Raw genomic sequence first — 18,814 nt, forward strand, 5'->3', positions numbered from 1 at the left:
TTGTTGTAAAGATGTAATGTGATAATGCATGTCAATCACATGGCAAAGCTCATGAAAAAAATGTTTTGACATGTCTAATAAATATTATTTATCAATGGACTACTCTTCATTAATGTAAAAATGGAATACTATGCAGCTATGAAAACCAGCTTGTAGAAGAATATTCAATGTTATAAAAGCAGTTGTTTTTTTTAAAACTAAACTATGTATAATTTCTTTTTTGGTAAAAAAAGTATATATACATACAGTAAAAAGGAGAAGAGTAAGTGTACAAGTTTATATTTTGTTAATATATAATCTTTGGTTTGTTGGATCATTTTTTATTTCCTCTTTTTACAAAATTCTCTCATTTCTAAAATCATGTTGCATTGCTTCTATAATCAGAAAAAAATAAAAAATAAAAAACTAAGTACCTCTTATTTGCCAAGTAATCTGTGTTAATGGAAATACGAAAATAAAATGGATAAACTTGCCTTCAGGAAGTTTACTGACTAACTGGTAGAACTAACTTAATTGATAATTTAAATCAATGTGATATTTCTGTTGTTACATATTCCCTTCTCCTTGAATTTTAACTAATTAAGCACACACAAAGATAACACCAGCCCCCAAAAGGGCCTATTAGCTTTATTTGGGGCTCTCTGACAATGAGTATATTGCAGAGTGCACTGGAGTATCCTACCTCCCTACCCAAGTTAACTCACCCCTACTCCCACCCCGTTATTGAAAGAGAAGCTGGACAACAGTGGAACCACACCCACAAAAGGTAGGACTTATCACATGTGCTTACTACTTTGGAGGGAAAAGTAAAGAGGGAGCTGGCTCTTCTTTCAGAGAGTACATAAGATAGATATTACAGGAGAAAGAGCCAGGGATGGCACAAGTGCCCATCTCAAGGAAACGATTCTGCCTCCTCGTCCATATGACCTATAAAAGTCAGGTCTGACCAATTTCACCATTCAGATGAATCTCCCCATCTTCTGAGAGAGGTAATGAATTACTGGGAGAAGGTCCAGGTGTTCATTTTAAAATGCCCATTCTAGCAGGGTAAACCAAAAGATATCCCCTTGGAGGAGAAATGGACACAGCAGCACAAGGTTTCAAGCCCTGGCAAGTAGTGATAATACTAGGCATAGAGGACAGAATCTAAATGGCTGGGAGGGGAGAGGAGAGGAAGTTAGAGAAGGATTCTGGAGGATGTGATGCCTAGCAGACCCTTGAAGGAGCAAGAGTTAGACAGCCAAGGGAGGCAAGGAAAGGCATTCTAGTTGGAACTCAGTGCGGGAAAGAGGCATTCAAAATATGGTCTCTGCAGACCTAGAAGCTGGTCATCATCTCAGGGACAACATGGGGAAAACTCAGAAGTGAGGTTAAAAGAGGGATCTGGTTATGCTGATCTTTTTGACAAGCTATGACAAGAAGCTTGAACTTTTTCCTATAGACCAGCGTTTCTTAAACTTTTCTTCTAAAAAACCTCTAATGGCAGTGAATTTAAATACAAAGGATGCAGGTGGAGGCATAACCTGACATAGCCCACCACATTCATGGAATTTCTGTGAAGTTTCTTTAAAATGTATGCAAATTCCATAGTCCATTCCACAGTACATATTGGTTTTAATCTAAAGATAATGGAGTCACTCTCCACTCCCCTCCAGATTTTTTTCAGGTGACTTTATATATCTTGGAACACCACTACAGACCATCATGGGAACACCTATTTCAATTGCGAAGCATAGCTGAAGGTTATTAGGTGCAACATTTGTTTTAGAAAGATCATTCTGATGGCCATATAGAAGATTGTTTCAGGAAAGCAAAACTAAAGCCAGAGAAACCACGAGTTAGGAACCTATAGCGATAACAGTTTCATGTGAGAGATGATAAAAGAACAAACCAGGGCAGAAAGGATTAGGAAATAGGGGATGAATATGACAAATATCTGACAGCTTCTATTGGAAAGACTTAGTAACTGATAAGAGAAGAAGAGACGAGAATCCCTGCTAGGTTTCCAACATGACCACTAGATTTCTAAGCTAGTACTCAATCTGGACTGGGAAAACAGGAAAAGGAGCAGGGCCAGAGGTAGTCGTGATGCTTATGAGGCATCCAAATGCATGGCAGACATTTGTCTATATGCCTTTGAAGTTCAAGGGAGAGATTAGGGCTGGTTTTATAGATTCAAGAGCAAATATCTTAAGATTCACCTATAAAATGGAGCAAGAAAATGTAGTGATAAAATACCAGCCCAGTCTCATCTCCTGCTGTTTCCTTCATCCCTGCCTTGACTCACACTAGCCTTAGCCTAGGGCAGAGAGTTCAGTCTTGAAATCCAGCAGGGTGCCTAAGTGTCTGGTTCTCAGAGGTCTTAAATCCTTGGCCATAGACAGAAATGACCCCTCTGACAGACTTGTATATCCATTTTGCTGTCCCATTCACCTTTCAGAGAAGCCAGCTCGGGACAAAACTTGAGTCTTGCCTGAGCTACCTGACTGAAGATAGGAAGCAGCTAATAAACTAATATCCTCATATTTCTCTGCCAGGCCTCAATGGATCATCCACCCCAAGACACAACAGAGGAAGTAAACCACTGCTTCACTACTCTCTAACAAAATATTTTGTCTTTCCCTCTTGGGTTGGAGGGATCCTCACTGCTCTAGTCCTCACCCAAACTTAGCCAGTTCCATCTTTAAGGTCTGTTATTAGTGATTCCCCTTTTCCAGTTATTTGACACTGAGTCCCCCCATTGTAGCACAATTTCACGTTATATGGGTCCACAGGGTTTGCACCAATGGAGTCCGCACACAAGAAGTCGATTCAGGTATTATGGATAGTTGGGCTTGCTGAAACAGGACAGCAGAGGTCCAGGGAAAGACTCAACTGATTGGCTAAACATTTCAGAGATAGAGAGTTCTGGCAGTTTTCCAGCAGCAGGTGTTGCACAAAAGCCCTGGCTTGCCATGGTACAGCCACTAGAACTCAAGGCTTTAGATCTGTCGTCTTCACTGGTGAGTGGGCAGTGGCACAAGATCTATGATTTCCTTCCTCAATCCACCCCCAGTGAAAGGACAATGACTAGGAAAAGGCACTGCTAGATCCAAGCCACACTTTAATCCTCACATACAAATCACTCAGTTAGGAAAGATGGAGGATTACCGGAAGAAGGGAGTAGCCATTTACAAACATGAGGCGAAGCAAGTTTTGGTGTGAATATCAGGAGTTTGGTTGGGGACATATTAGATTTGAGATGCCTATTATGCATCTCAGTTGGCAGCTGCATATGTGAGTCTGGAGTACAGAGAAGTGGCCTGGCCTGGACACATAAATGTAAAAAGATCTGTGTTTAGACCCATGAGATCATTAGGGGAATGAGGATGCATAGAGAAGAGATGATGCCTAAGGACATCCTGAGGCACTCCAAGTTATAAGCTGGACAAATGAGAAAAGGCCAGAAAAGAAGACTGAGATGGATTAGTGGTGAGACATGAGAAAACTCAGGAGTGTGTGGAGTCCTGGAAACCAAAGGAGCAAAGTGTTTCAAGGAGAAGAGAGGGATCAACTGTCAATGCTGTTGAATAGGACACGGAAGATGAGGACTCAGAGTGTGCCATGAGACGGAGCAATGCACACTCCCTGAGGCTTTGACGACACTGATTTCTGCGGAACGATGAAGGTGAAAGCCTAACTGGAGCAGGTTCAGGAGAGAACAGGAGGAGAAGGCTTAAAGGCAGGAGGGCTGGACAACTCTTTCTAGGAGTTTTGCTATAAGAGGGGGTAGGATAATGGGGCAGTAACTAGAATGGGCAGTGGAGTCAAGGCAGTTTTTCATTTTCCTTTTTAAGATGAGAGAAAACAGCACGTTTGTGTGCTGATGGATATGATCCAGGAAAGAGAGACAAACTGATAACACACGTGAAAATAGACAAGATGGGGGTGGGATCCAGTATATGAGTGGAGGGGTGGGCTTTAGCCAGAAGCATGGACAAGTGTCACCATAATGATATGACTGATCACAGGGTAACTAGGAACTAGTTACCCCAACTAAGCTGTGCTTTCCATTGATTATGGAACTTTTGGAAGCTCTCTTCTTAATGTTTCTATTTCTAAGTGAAATAGGGAGCATAGTCATCAGCTGAGAGTGAGGGTGGGGGACAATGTATTATAGACTTGAAAAGAAAGAAGTGTGAAATAATTTTCTAGGAAAGTAGGAGGGTGGATGGGACAGAGAAGTATAATATGATCTTGAAGCAGCCTTCAGGGCCTACTTGAGGTCAGTGGTCATGGATTTGAAGTGAGACTGTCACTGTGACTGTTTATTTTACTCTAATCACATTCAGTATCAGGGTACAGATGCAGAGTAAAAGGAGAACTGAATTTCATGAGGATGGTGATTTAACCAAGTGGATATAAGTAAGTGAGAGAGAATCAAGAGAGTCGAGGGTGTATGCCAGGGAATTATTATAATGATTGTCCGTGGAATTTAAACACAGTGTAAGGAAGAACACAGTGGATGAGGGGCATGAAAAGGTAGACAAATCAGTAAATTGTAGGCCCTGGTATGTCAAAGGATTGTCAGAGTTAGGGTATTAAAGAGAGTGGCCTAGAAATTTGGGAGGTGCCAGTCAGAGACTAGGATGCTTGATACGGAGTTTATGGAAACAAAGCAGTTATTGCTAACAAGGGAGAGTGACCCATGAGTTTGAAGATGATTGCACAAGGAGAGAAAGTGGGGATATAATTAGAGTAAATGCTGAGGCATTGGGGAAGACAGGTGGGAGAAAGATTTGGAAGCAGCAATGAGAAGGAAGGAGGACACCTACCTTGCCTTGAGTACAAGTGGTGTGGGAGAGAAAACAACCACTATTTGAGAGAGCCCACAGGAGAAATAGTGTCCTCAGGAAACAGCCAAGTTTCAGTGAGAGCAAGATGGTGAAGGAAACTTTAGAGAAGAGGATGAAGACATGAGCAATTTTAGTAATGACCATGAGCTCTAGAGCACAAAGGCTTTGGGGCTTTGGGAAGGGTTGGGGATAGAAGTGGAAAGGTGAGGGCACAATGTGTAGATCCATGTATGGAGTAGAGTCCAGAAGAAGAGTAACCTGAGAATCAGAAGCTGAGATAAAGGGGTTAATGAGATCAGCCTTGATGGTCTCAAGGAAGAAGGTGGTGATGAGATTATGAGTGATGGGAAGAGAGAGGAATGTGTATCTTGTCAGGAGCACAAGGAACTCTGCAGTTCCTTCTTGAGCCTTGTCAATGGACGGATGAGGGCCGGGGCTGGAGGTCTTACTCTGAGCATTAAGGTCTCTGGGACTCCCGCTTGCCCCCTGATGATGGAAGCATGGAGGCTGGGAGAGTGAGGTCTTATCCTGAGCACATGGAGCTCCCTATTGAATTAGCTGCGGTCTTGGAAATCAAGTAATTTTAGCTAATGCGTTGCTGGCCCAAACAAAATCACAGTTCTGTAAGTAAAAAAGAGCATCTAGGGTTGCATACTGGATGGACAACCTGTGGTGTCTGCCATAGTCAGGAAGATAAGAGATAGCCCCAAGAAGTCAGGAGCATACAAAGGATGTCTCTGTGTGTGTGTGTGTGTGTGTATTAGAGTAGAGGTTTGAGGGAGGGAGGCTCAGGTAGGGTAGAAAAGGTGTTCCTGAGAAACGGCACTGTAGCAACTGGTTTTCAGCTTTCTTTAATAAGCCAGCTGGACCGCAATTCTGGATGACTCAGTATAGCTTATAGGGCTACAGGTGGAAGGGAAACCAACAGGGGCAAGATGGACAAGTAATCAGAAGGAAAAACTATTGTAATCCAATAATTTTATACCCAGATACGTTTTGATTCACGTGTAAAAGCAATGGAAAAACATTGTCATAAATGTAAATGGTACTTACATACCATTCTTGAAAAAATATACTCAAAAAATGTCTTCCAAATAACTGTGGGAGGCATCAAAATAAAGAAATTCAAAATAAAGAAAATGTGGTATAAAAGTATCAGAGGTACACATAAAACCCATTCAATATAGAGACTTAAATGTAAATAATTATTGTAAAAATGGTTACAAAATGGACTATAAAGACAAAAAAATTAAAAGTAAGATGTACAGGGTAAAGAAAATTATTTTTAAAAACTTTTATAATTCTAGATTAAAGTAGCAAAGACCAGAAAGCAGTTGAAGAGGGAAGATAAAAGAGGTAGAAATAAAAGTGCTAAATGATTAGATTTAAATGGGAAGAACTCGGTCTCATTTTTATTGTTATTGTTCTGATCGTTCGTAGTTACTGAAATACAGGTTCTCGTTTATAGTAAATGATAATTATTGTCACATCCCCTCTCCCTAGCTGCTGTTCACTGTTTCCTGGCCTCCACACCAGCTTTAGGAGAACAGGCTGAGAGATGGGGCAAGGCAAAGCGGAGGGCAGACACTCAACTGTAGGTCTTAAAGGATCCCAAATAAGATGAGTAGAGAGAGATAGAGAGAGACAGCCTTTCTCTTCAGTCACTCTTGTGGGGCTCTCCTCTCTTCACCCTTCTCTCTCTTTCCCTCTTTCCTTCTCCATGCAGTTTCTGTGGTAAGACAGGACTCAAGAGATACTCCTATCTACTTAAGCCTCTACACCTGGAAGGCTCTAGGAGCTATTCAGAGTTATCCACTAAGACTCGTTTTTCCATTTTATAGTGGTAGAACTTTCAGCTGGGTACAAGGTCGCCCAACTAAATACTTGATTTCTCAGTCTCTTGCCTTTGATTTGGCCATGAGAGTACATTGTATCCAGCATGATGTGAGCAGTTGTTGAGTGAACCTTTTGGATTGGACACTTAAAGGGAAGGGGTGTGTCTTTCCCTTCCTCTTTTTATCTGTCCCTTTAGTGGAATGTAGATATGGGTGACCCATCCTGGATCATGCAGATAAAGAAAACGCCCTATAGATGCGGAGCAACAAGATGGAAGTAACCTAAAGACTGGAATGAGGTTAGGGAGGAAAATCTCTACACCAGCTCGTTATTTAAATGCTAAACCATTGTTGTTTAATGGAACTAGCATATGGCCCAGAGAAAATGAGGACACAAAGCAGCTTCCAACCTGGGTAGCTGTGCTAAAATATTCAAACATCTGATTAGAGAAGCAATACCTAGGTTAAAATTTTAGAAAAAGGCACAGAAAAAAATAATAATCCATTGTAATTCCACTGCTTGAAGATAACCACTCAATGTTTTACTTTACACGTTTCTAGATGTTTACTTACTATTTTACCCTCACATTAGAAATCTCAGATATAATAATGCAAGGAAAAAGCATTAATGCCTAAAACAGTGACTAGCATACAGCTCCTACACAAACATGTGCTGAACGAAATGGACAAATTAACAAACGAATGGACTGGCCAGCAAAGGAACTGATTTGAGAGATTCTTAAACAGAATCATGTTTTAATTAAAAAACTCTAACTATCTCAAACACAGTGGGTACTCTTTGAGGATGCTTCAAATTTTAGAGGCAGATGCAGTTTAACCAGGAAAACCCTACATTATTCGGTTCCCCAGGTAATATTCTCTTTGCAACATGGATCAAGTGTTTGGAGTTGATATATCACGGGTGATGCAATGTATCTGGGCTTCCAGAGTGTCAGTCAGTCCCTGAGGGATCAATTTGGTAAATGTGAAAAGGGACAGTTTTCTCTAGAGGAAGTAGTATTTGTAGAAACAACCATACAGAAATGTTAAAGGACATAATCCCTAGTCTTGGATCTGATTCTTGTCCATTCTTCCTGATAATTCAATTCATCAATAATCCATTTAAAATATTTATATTACTTGCATATTGATTCAGGTATTTTGTGAGGATGAAATGTTATGACACTATTTTGGAAAGGTTTGAAATAAACAATAATTTGAGGTTTTGAGTCCATCGTGGCGAAACTGTGAAAACAAACACTAGTCCGCATGTGCAATGGGCCAATGTGACTTCCACCCATAAAAAAGGGTCCAGGTGAGATGCTAAGGACCACTGACCTTTGCTTCTCACAGCAAAGGCCTAAAGCACTTTCTCCAGTAGAAATAAAATGCAAGCCACATTGGTAATTTAGAATTTTCTAGTACCCATATTTTAAAAAGTAAAAAGAAACAAGTAAAAGAAATTGTAACATATTGAATGTAATCCAATATACCTAAAATATTTTTCAACATGTAACCAACATAAAAACATAATTACTGGAATAGTTTACACTCTTCTTTTATACTAAGTATTCTAAATCCCAAGTGTATTTTACACTCACAGTACATCTTAATTCAGATGCTAAATTGTTTCAGTTACAGTGAAATGTAGTAATACCAAAACAGCAAAATTTAGCTTAATGGGGAAATGTTTTGCACCGCTTCAGTTTTTAAATTTAAATTTAAATGACTTAAAATTAAATTAAAAATTCACTTCCTCAGTTGCACTAACTACATTTCAAGGGCTCGACAGCCATGTGATTAGGGGCTGCCATATTGGACAGCACAGGTTGATGGCACCAGCTGTGAGCAGATTAGAAATGCAGCATCTCAGGCCTCATCCCAGACCTACTGGGCCAGAATCTGCGTTTTAATAAGATTCATAGGTGATTGGTATGCACGTTAAAATTTGAGAAGCACTGTACAGACCTCTTTAATTGTTTTATGTTTCTCATCATTGACTTCACCATAGTTCAGGTCCTCATTGCCTCTAGCAATAACTGCCTCTTAATTGGTCTCTCACCTCTAATCCACGCTTAATCTTGAACCTTTGTCAAAGACTTTAAATGGCTCCCTGAACGCTTCCTGAAGATTCAAAGACCAAACCACTCGCCTTAGTATACAAGGTCCCAGACAATGTAGTCATGACCTGACATTCCACTTCATTTCATTCACTCAACACCTCCAGAACAAGAAGCATGCTGAGACAGTCATTCTTTCTTCCAACTAATACTTACCATGTGCCACTCTCTGTGCTATGTGATTGGTAAATACACATGAATAAAGTCAGGTTCCTGCTCTAAATTAACTGACAATTAGGCTGCAAGTGATGGGGGAAAGGAACCTGCAATTAAACAACTCATTATAATGTAATCATTAAAACAGAATTATCCTCAAGTGCCCCAGGCAAAGGGAGGCAAGAATGATTAACTCTTAAGGAGGACTGAGGAGTGGGGGAGGGAGGTGGGAGAGGTTTCAGAAAAGAGGGACTATGTGAGCATTTGAAGAATGCATAGAATTTTGCTATACAGCAAAGGGCCGGGAAGGGCATTCTAGACTAAGAAAACAACATATATGAGTAAGGATGAAATATATGGCATTTTGAGAGGAAAGCAAGAAATTCACTCAGGGGGTAAAAAGAAGGGGAAACGGCATGGAGTTAAAGTATTGGCAGGCCACTTTCAATTTATTATTCATTTATTTGTACCCAAATATGGTTCCAAAGAAGACTATCTGAGGCAGTTAGTAGGAGATGAAACTAAGAAGGTAAAATACATTTCAGATTACTCCCCTCACAAAAGTAATCAAATCACATCATGTACCACGCCCTTTAAATTCCCTGTGAGTAGCCCCCTATGCGTTAGGTTTTGTGGTGATATACTTCAGACGTTACAAAGAGTATATAAAACAGTTTAAAAGACAATAATAAAAATGGACATCCAGGAACCCAGTACTCCCTCAGCCTTAGATATTCCATCAGTTTCCTTCCAACATCCAATTCCCCTTCTTCCCCACCCCAAGGTAAGCAGAATCCTGAATTTTGTATTAATCATCCATTGCTTTTCTTTATGGTTTTACAACGTTTGCAAGCTGATTTGCATTTGGTTTTAGATATTAATAAATAAAACTTATATGTATTCTTCTGTATTTGCTGCTTTTGCTCAGTTTGTGTTTTTGAGATTCCTCCATAGTAATGAGCCAAGCTCTAGTTCATTCATTTTTACTGCCGTAAAATACACCACTGTATTGAATATGCCACAACATTTTATCTCTTCTACTGTTGATGAACAATTATAAAAATGCTACCAATAATATTCTAGTACATGTCTCCTAGTAAACATGTTCAAGGGTTTCCCTAGGATATATCTGGTGGTAGGGATGTTATTTAAAATATTTAACAACCTTTATGGCATGAGTACTGATCAGTGAGAAGAGAAGTTGGCCAGGAGCCATGGGCAAGGCTGCACATCAATTTCAGCCCTCTTAGCAGAGCTGCTGGGACAAAGGAAATGCATGTTTCATAAGGAAAGTGATGGAATGAATTCTCCCCGACTAAGGGGACTGTTTTTAATTCCTGCAGTACCATATTCTCCCCAAACCTCTGATTTCCTAATTTAAAAACTCTGAATGGAATGAAATGGTATCTCATGTTTTTAATTTGCATTTCCTTGATTGCTAATGAAGTTTTTCTAGTTTATTCAACATTTATGTTGCACTTGGCCTTCGAGTCTACTTTGCTGATATTAACATAGCTACATCAACTTTCTTTCAGCTCGGGTTTGCTAGCATATATTTTTCAATCCTTTTTCTTCCAACATTTCTATGTTTTTAAAATTTAAATGTGTTTCTTGTAAGCGTCATCAACTGGGTTTTGTTTTCTATCCAGTAAGAAAATATTTTAATTTCCTTTTGGGAGCATTTAATATAATTAGTGATATAGTTATGCATTATTTTACTATAATTTTAGTGGTTAGACTAGAGATTTCCATTTGAATCCTTGACTTATTATAGTGTAATACAAAGTCGAACATTCTCACTTCTTTAAACCATTTAACTCTATTTACCCCCTCTTACCTTTTCTTGTAATTGTCATGCATTGTTGTTCTACACGTATTTCAAATTCCACAAGCTATTTCAATTACTGTCTGGAATAGCCCAATAGCCCTTGGATCCTGACTCTGCTGACTTAGAGCCACATTGGGATCTGCTGTCCCCACCATTTCTCTTCCACGGCATTTTGTAGGCATATTCCCACAAGGTCATATACCCGTGGCATACATATACATCTATATATATAATCTCCTACTTGGATGGGGAGGAGGGTACTTGCCTTTCACCAAGAAAAGAAAGAGAGACCCCAAAAAATTCACTCATAAAGTTTAGGTGCTCCAGAATGAGCCCTCCTTCCACTAAGTTAGGGGCTGGGGAGCACTTCTACCCTGAAACTTACTGAAGTGCTGGACCTGCAAAATGTCTCATGTTGCCAGACGAAAAGGGGCAGGAGAGAGGGAGAGAAATTGCTAAGCCAAGAGGGAATATCTGCCAGGTAGCCTGCAGGAATGCAGCAGAAGTGGCAAAGATGCATGAGTTTGCTGCAGCTCAAGTGAATGCTGCAGGCACCTGAAGAGGGTCACCTGCTAGGCAAGAAAGTTCTAGCAGCAAGAGGCTGTGGTGAGGGCAGAGGGAGGGAGGAGGGGCTCAGGCAGGAGATGGATATTCTAACCAGGGAGCAGCCACAAACAACCCGACCAAAGAGCCAGCACTGGATGTCTGCCATACACAAGCACCTTCTCGAGAAATTGGAACTTCAGGCTGCCGTCACACAAAGAAACCCCTCTCTGCCTCTCCACCTCCTTCCCTGACACCATAGAGGTACAGCACAAGGAGGGAGGAGGGACGCAGCAGATTCTGTTTTCCAAAGATGGCTACAACAGCTCTGCTGTGCCCTTGCCAGTCGCTCATCAAGAGGTAAAGTCGATGTCTCCACTCCCTGGGATCTGGTGAGCCCTGTGACTGCTTTGCCTAGTAGACCACAGCAGAAGGAACGCAGTGCCAGTTTGGGGTGGAGTCTTTAACTGGCCTGCCAGCTTCCACTTCCTGCCTTTTGAAAGGGAGTTGCCTTGCAAAAAGCACAACTTTACTAAGACCACACTGCTGCGAGAAGCCAGGCCACGTGGGGAAGCCTTGGAGGACAAGCCACCACGTGGGGAGACATAAGAGATGCCAGAGTGAGGAGGATATCTCAGGAGAGTCTCCAGTGCCAAGGGCCCAGCTGATGCCACTCAGATGGCAAACTGCCCAGCGGAGTCCTTCCTGGGTCCCTGATTACTAAATCAAGAGTTAAACAAAATGATTGTTTTAAGCCACAAAGGTTTGAGAAGTTTTACACCAAACAAGGGGGAAAGGTCTGAAAGAACACACCACTTCTTCTCCGGCCACTGAATTTTCCTCGAACAAGTCTAGCCTGTCCAGTGGGGAAAGGAGAAGAAAGCTTTGAAATGACTCTCAGAGCAAAGTTTTTAAAAGAATGGGACAGGGTCTTTAAAAACAAGAGACTGTTTGAATAACCAAAAGTGACCAAAAGAGAGACAGAGTAAGTTTTCAGTATCATTCTGAATGACCACATTCCTCTTGTACCATTAAAAAAATACTGGCTATATTAAACTCTTTCAATCCAAAGAAGAATTCTTGGTGTGGCTTCTGGTTCAAAGAATAGGTAGTGATTTTTTCTTCAGCCTATTCTTCTACTCAACACTGAAGGAAAACGCAGCTTAAGCCAAGTTTTGCAGGACAAAGACAAAAACCTATCCTTTCTTGATTACCTTATTAGGCAATTTGTCCTTTAGCATGTAATACATATTTTAAAAATACACTCAATATCTGACGTTTTGTGGAACTGGATTTCAGTTTTTCCCCTCCCCAACTTTACATTATGATTATTTTCAAACATACAGAAATAAAAAAGGAATCACTGAACAATGGTACACCCTCCACATAGATGCAATAATTGTTAACATTTTGCTGTTTTGCTCTCTATTTATCTATCGTCTTAGTCTATTCAGTCGGCCATGACAGAAATACCATAGACTGGGTGGCTTAAACAACCAACATTTATTTCTCAGCGTTCTGGAGTCTAGAAAGTCCAAGATCAAGACACGGGCAGATTCCATATCTAGTGAGAACCTGCATCCTGTTCACAGACCTCAGATTTCTCACTGTGTCCTCACATGGCGGAAGGCGATTGTGTGTCAAGATAAGAATTTGGGGGGGGGGGGGGCGGCACATTCAGTCTGTGGCTTGTATCTTTGTTGAAGCATTTGAAATCAAGTTGCAGACATCATGACACTTCCTTCTTAAACTCTTGAGCACAAATTTTCTAATAATAAAGACATTCTCCAAGATAATCACACAAAAATCGCTATGAAACCTCTATGGCTAACAGAGAAGGGCGTTCGATAGAACACATATGGGTAACTTTTGGAAAAATAAAAGTTCATATTTATATCCCGACAAATTAACCACTTTAATAAATCAATTACGTATGTAGGTAATATGTGTGTATGTAATAAATCAATTACATATGCATATAAAAATTAGCATTTATTTAAAGACATTTGTAAAAATGCATTCTGATTGTTCTATATTCTCAAGAACTGAGTACTGTGTGCCTCCTATCACTCATCATTATGAGTACAAATTCTTTCAGTTTTTAAAAACGTTATACATACAAAAGAAAACCATGTAATACATAGGTAAGCTCTGCAGCATAATATGAAATGCATACGAGTAACCCATCACCCATGCTGACAACTAGCCTATTACCCAATGCCTTTGCTTCCTACAGTGGATTCCTTTTCTACCCCATCTCGCTGATGTTACTGCTCTCCTGAATTATGTTTACTGTTCCTTTGCTTTTTAGAATTCAGTTTTTATCAATTTATTTCTGTCCCTTATAATATGCAGTTTAGCTTGGCTTGTTCCTGGACTTCCTAAAAACCCCATCTGCTGACACTCAGTCTTTATATGCCGTTCTACAATCTCTTTGGTATGATCAAGACCAGAAGTCAGTTCCTTGTCCCAGATCCCCTTGTCAGTTGTGTTCTCATTACATTGTGCCAGTGGGAGGCAGCTGTGCCAGATTAGAGAGTATAAAAAGGCGAAGTCATGCTGCTTTTTGTGGTTCCCCCACCCAACTGCTAGCCCCTGCTGGAGTGTCCAGGCAGTGGCGGCAGCAGCAGCAGCAGGTCCAGGTCAGTGGTAGTGGCAGGCCAAGTGCTGGCTTTTCCAAGGGAGGTAGCTAACAGATGGCTAGGGGCTCCTGGAGTGGCTGCATTACCCAGGAAACACACTCTCAAGGGAGGGAATCTGGGATTGGTTATCTGCCCTCCTTGGGCTTAACTGCATGGATACCCACCACACCCCACTAGAAGATGTGATACTGGAGGTCCATGAGAGGCACTGGCAAAATGCTTATCTAAATTATCATCTGCGGTTGACTGACATGAAGCACCTACTCAAATTGAGGCCCTGGAGATCAAGTGGCTGCTGTATTCCCCAATAATGTGGTGACGATGACTTTAAAGATTATGAGTGCAGTGGCCTTTTATGACTGCACTAGGGAACTTTATCAGCATTTTTTGACAGTGTTAAACTCTTCTTGAAATACTTTCTTGGCTCAGCTCTCTCAGCTTCCTAGTTCTTCTTTGACTTTGAAATATTGGAATTCCCCAGCTCACTCTTTGGAACTTTTCATTATCTACACCCGCTCTCAACATGATCTCATCCAATCTCATTGGCTTTAAACACTATCCGCTGACAGCTTTCAAATTTATATCTCCAATCCTGACCCAAAATGATATATCCAATTGCCTATACAACACTGTCACTAGATGTCTAATGAGCACCTTATTCTTAACAGAAATATTGATTTTACCCCTCAAATCTGCTCCTCCTGCAGGCTTCACTATTCCACTACATGGCAACTCCCTTTCTTCACTTGTTTAAACTGGTGGCTCTTATAGTGGTTAAGTTCGCACACTCCACTTGGGTGGCCCAGGGTTTGAAGGTTTGGATCCCAGGCGCAGACTTAGCACCACTCATCAAGCCATGTTGTGGCAGCATCCCACATAAAATAGAAGAAGGTTGGCAAGAGATTAGCTCAGAGCCAACCTTCCTCACAAAAAAAAGATAAAATTTAAAAAAAATAAAAAATAAACTGGTGGCTCTCAACCAGGGGCATTACGCCTCCCAGGGGACGTTTGGTAATGTCTTGGAGACATTGTCACACTGGAGAGGGAGTGTTGCTGCTGGCATCTAGTGGATAAAGTCTAGGGATGCTGTTAAACATTCTACAATGTACGAGATAGCCCCCCAGAAAAAGAATTTTGCAGCCTCAATATCAACAGTGCTAAGGTTGAGAAAGCCTGGTGTAGGCAAAAATGCTTGGAGCATTCTACGATTCTTCTCTTTCTTTCATAGCCCACACCCAACAATCATTTAAATACATACGTGCCATCATATCACTCCTCTTTAAAAAATGCCTGCAAGGCTTCCTAGCTCACTCAGAATAAAAGTCATAGTTCTTACTATGGTCTCCGCCATCTCATCCTTCTGTGACTCTCCTCCTTGCTCACATTGGCCTCCTGGCTGTTTCTCCATCTTATCAAGCTGATTCCATCACAGGGCCTTTGCTCTTGTTTTTCTCATTGCCTGGAAAACCCTTCCCCGAGATACCCACACAAAATGCCTCCTCACTTCATTCAGAAATCTACTCAAATATGCCTTTCTCAGAGAATCCTTCTCTGACAACCGTAACCAAAATAGCACTCCCTCTGCCCCGGCCCTGCCAATACCTGACATCACACAGCAACTATATCATTCATGTTTGTTGTTCATTTCCCCTAATCAGAATGTAAGCTCCATGAAAGTAAGGGGTTTTTAAAACTTTGCGTAGTTCCTACAACGTGAGTAGGTAATTACTAAATTCATTCATTCACTCATTCATTCAACTATTCATTTCTTCAAAAATATTTAGCATACCTATCACACACTAGGCATTCTCCTGGGTCTGGGACACAGCAGTGAACCAAACAGGCAAAAACAGAAAAACAAATTTCTCTCCTCATGGAACTTGCTTATTTGTTGAACAAATTAATTATTAATATCATGAGCTCACAGAAAGAAACAAAAAGGTTATCTACACATAAAAATTAACTAATTTTTTTTTAAAGATTGGCACCTGAGCTGACAACTGCTGCCAAGCTTTTTTTTTTTTTCTGCTTTTTCTCCCCCAAATCCCCCCAGAACATAGTTGTCTATTTTTTAGTTGTGAGTCCTTCTAGTTGTGGAATGTGGGCCGCTGCCTCATAGTGGCCAAATGAGCAGTGCCATGTCCACGCCCAGGATCCGAACTGTTGAAAGCCTGGGCCGCCGAGGCGGAGCATGTGAACTTCACTCGGCCACGGGGCTGGCCCCATAAAAACTAATTTTTAAAGGGGAAAAGAATAAAGCACTAGGTGGTGGCTATGTTTCTAATAAATATTCCCAAATTTTCATTGATAAGAATTATAACTATAGGTCAGGTTTTTAAAATATTGTGACTATCTTCAGTGTTTTATAAAAATTACTACTTCAAAAACTACATGAAGACTGTGTTTTCTTTTGTTTATGTAAGAACATCTCATTATAGTACTAGGATTGATTTCCTAATTATTTTAGAGCTACGTTCCACAGAAACACATAGAAAATGAAAAGCCTGTTTTATCTGCTCTTTTAAGAGTAGTGCATTCTCAAGAACAATCTCATTTTCTGAACTTGAACATATGAACGATGGGAATATGAACACTTCACAGAACCAAACTTTTTTCTTGGTCAAAACTAGAAAACATAAAAATCGTTGTGTATATCTCAAAGTCTACAGTTTCATCATAAGAATATTAACTGTATTAAAATGCCTTCTGAGGTTACCAATCTAAATTGCAGTTCAAAAATACTATAAGTTTATATTTTGCTTTCTAATTATGAGTAATTGCTTATTTTTTGTTATAAAAGTACTCGTGGTTTATTGTTCTGAAATAAATAAAAACACATTTGGATAATTTTCTTTAAAGAAAATGAAGAAGAGTGAAAGTATATAAAATGATTAAAGATTAGTAGTATAATTCAGATAAATATACACTTCTAATCTTTGAAACAAATGTGGTACAATGTTGATGTATGTCCATAACAAAATTTAGTATTAACCAGATGACTAAAACATAATTTTAACAGTAATTAGAGGACATAAACATTAATTACAGGACTAAAGCCACTTCCAAATTTGATCCTTGACATTATTACTTTTGTAAGATTGCTTTGTGTGCACCATGAATCATAAATGTGTTTAAGAAGAAGAATGAAAATTTAACCCAAAAACCACAGAAGGACAATCTTGGAAGGCTGAGTTATTATATTTACAGGATTCTTAAATCTTAAATTCAAAATTCAACTATGAATGCTAAAATGTTACACCATGGGCTAGAGTTGACAGATAAAATATAAGAAGCCTAGCTAAATTTGAATTTAAGATAAACAATGCTGTTTTAGTATAAACATATCCCACGCAATTTTTATACTAAAAACTTATTCCTTGTTTATCTGAAATTCTAATTTAACTGGGCATCCTCTATTTTTATATGCTAAGTTGGCAACTCTACAGACAACAATAAATGAAAACCGTGGTGTGTTTCAAAGTGGTAACGCAAGCTGCATGGTACATCTGAGAAAGTTCAGGGGCTAAACCAGTGCTCTAAATCATCGATTATGTCTCTCTCCATCTCATATCTTTTCAGCTTCGCAAAAAATATTTGAGGGAGGGGGCCAGCCCCTGGCGGAGTGGTTAAGTTCGGGCGCTCTGCCCAGTGTTTCGTGGGTCGAATCCTGGGCGCGGACATGGCACTGCTCATCAAGCCATGCTGAGGCGGCATCCCACATGCCACAACTAGAAACACCCACAACTAAAAATGCACAACTATGTACCAGGGGGCTTTGGGGAGAAAAAGGAAAAAAAAATTAAAGTTAAAAAAAATTAAGATATTAAAAAATACTTGAGGGAGCCTTGAAGCGTGGCTCAATAACGTAACGTAGAACACGAAAGAGGAAAGCTGTTGACTGTGTAAGGAGTTCTTGTAAGGAGTTCTTGAAGTCAGACATTCACATGTTTCTGGAAACCATGGAGAAGACGACGCCTGGGGGTAGCGGGGTGGCAGGAAAGCTGTGCGCAGATTGGACCCTTGAACCTTTGGAGGGAAAGGAGCCCGCAGACGCCTGGGAGGACCAGGAGCGCCCGCAGGCTGATCCGTTAGCGCGCGCGCCTGCCGAGGTCACCACCACCCCGGTGGACCAGGGGCACCCGTTACAGCTTAACCGCTGGCGGGACAAAGGCGTGGCGGGCTACATCTGTAAAGCCCCAAAGACGAGACCGGGTGACAGCAGCCAGGTTCCCACGTCGCCTCCCTTCCCATCCAGCCGCCCCAGCATCCCGAAGCCCCGAAGCCAGGGAGGCGGGAAAGGAGGCGAGAGGAGCCACCCGCGGCTTACTGGTTTGAGTCATCCTAGAGATGCAGAAGCAGGAGAAGCTGAAGAGCACTACCGCTGCGAACGCGATCAGGAAGTTCACTTGCTTGGTCCTCATGGAGCTGGCTGGGTAGGAGACAGCCGGCAGCGGAGCCGATGGAGGCGACGAGCAGCACCCACGCCGCCGAGGATGAGCACGCGCGGCGCCTGCGCCCTGGACGCGCGCGCCCGTGCGCCCCCCTCCCCACCGGGTCGCTGGGGACCCCAGCACACCCACCCTTGGGGGGCTCTCTTCTGGCAGAACTTCTGCACCCTTTGCCTCCTGTGTGTGGCTCAGCTCTTAGAATCCTGAGCCACATGCTAGAGCTGCTGGTGGTTATATATGATAAACTATGAGAAAGCTCCCCACTGCATGCACGCGATGAGTGCTCAGTGACTGTGACTTTATTTCCTGCAGTAGTAAGCGACTTTTGTGCCAGACTCTGGGCTATACAGTTTGCATACGTTATCTCGTTAAGTCCTCACAACATCCTAGTTTTTTAAATTATAATA

General features: G+C 41.1%; 1 protein-coding gene across 1 annotated transcript in view; it reads right to left on the bottom strand.

The window, feature by feature from the left end:
• The window catches only part of MGAT4D (MGAT4 family member D), a 73,812-nt gene extending 55,432 nt beyond the window's left edge, over positions 1–18,380 (bottom strand). Inside the window, exon 1 of the mRNA XM_046656768.1 lies at positions 18,287–18,380. Coding sequence (XP_046512724.1) covers positions 18,287–18,380 — 94 coding nt within the window. The remainder of the gene's footprint in view (positions 1–18,286) is intronic.
• Positions 18,381–18,814: the final 434 nt, after the last annotated feature.

The sequence above is a fragment of the Equus quagga genome, chromosome 3 (genome assembly GCF_021613505.1).
Source record: "Equus quagga isolate Etosha38 chromosome 3, UCLA_HA_Equagga_1.0, whole genome shotgun sequence".
Lineage (NCBI taxonomy): Eukaryota > Metazoa > Chordata > Mammalia > Perissodactyla > Equidae > Equus > Equus quagga.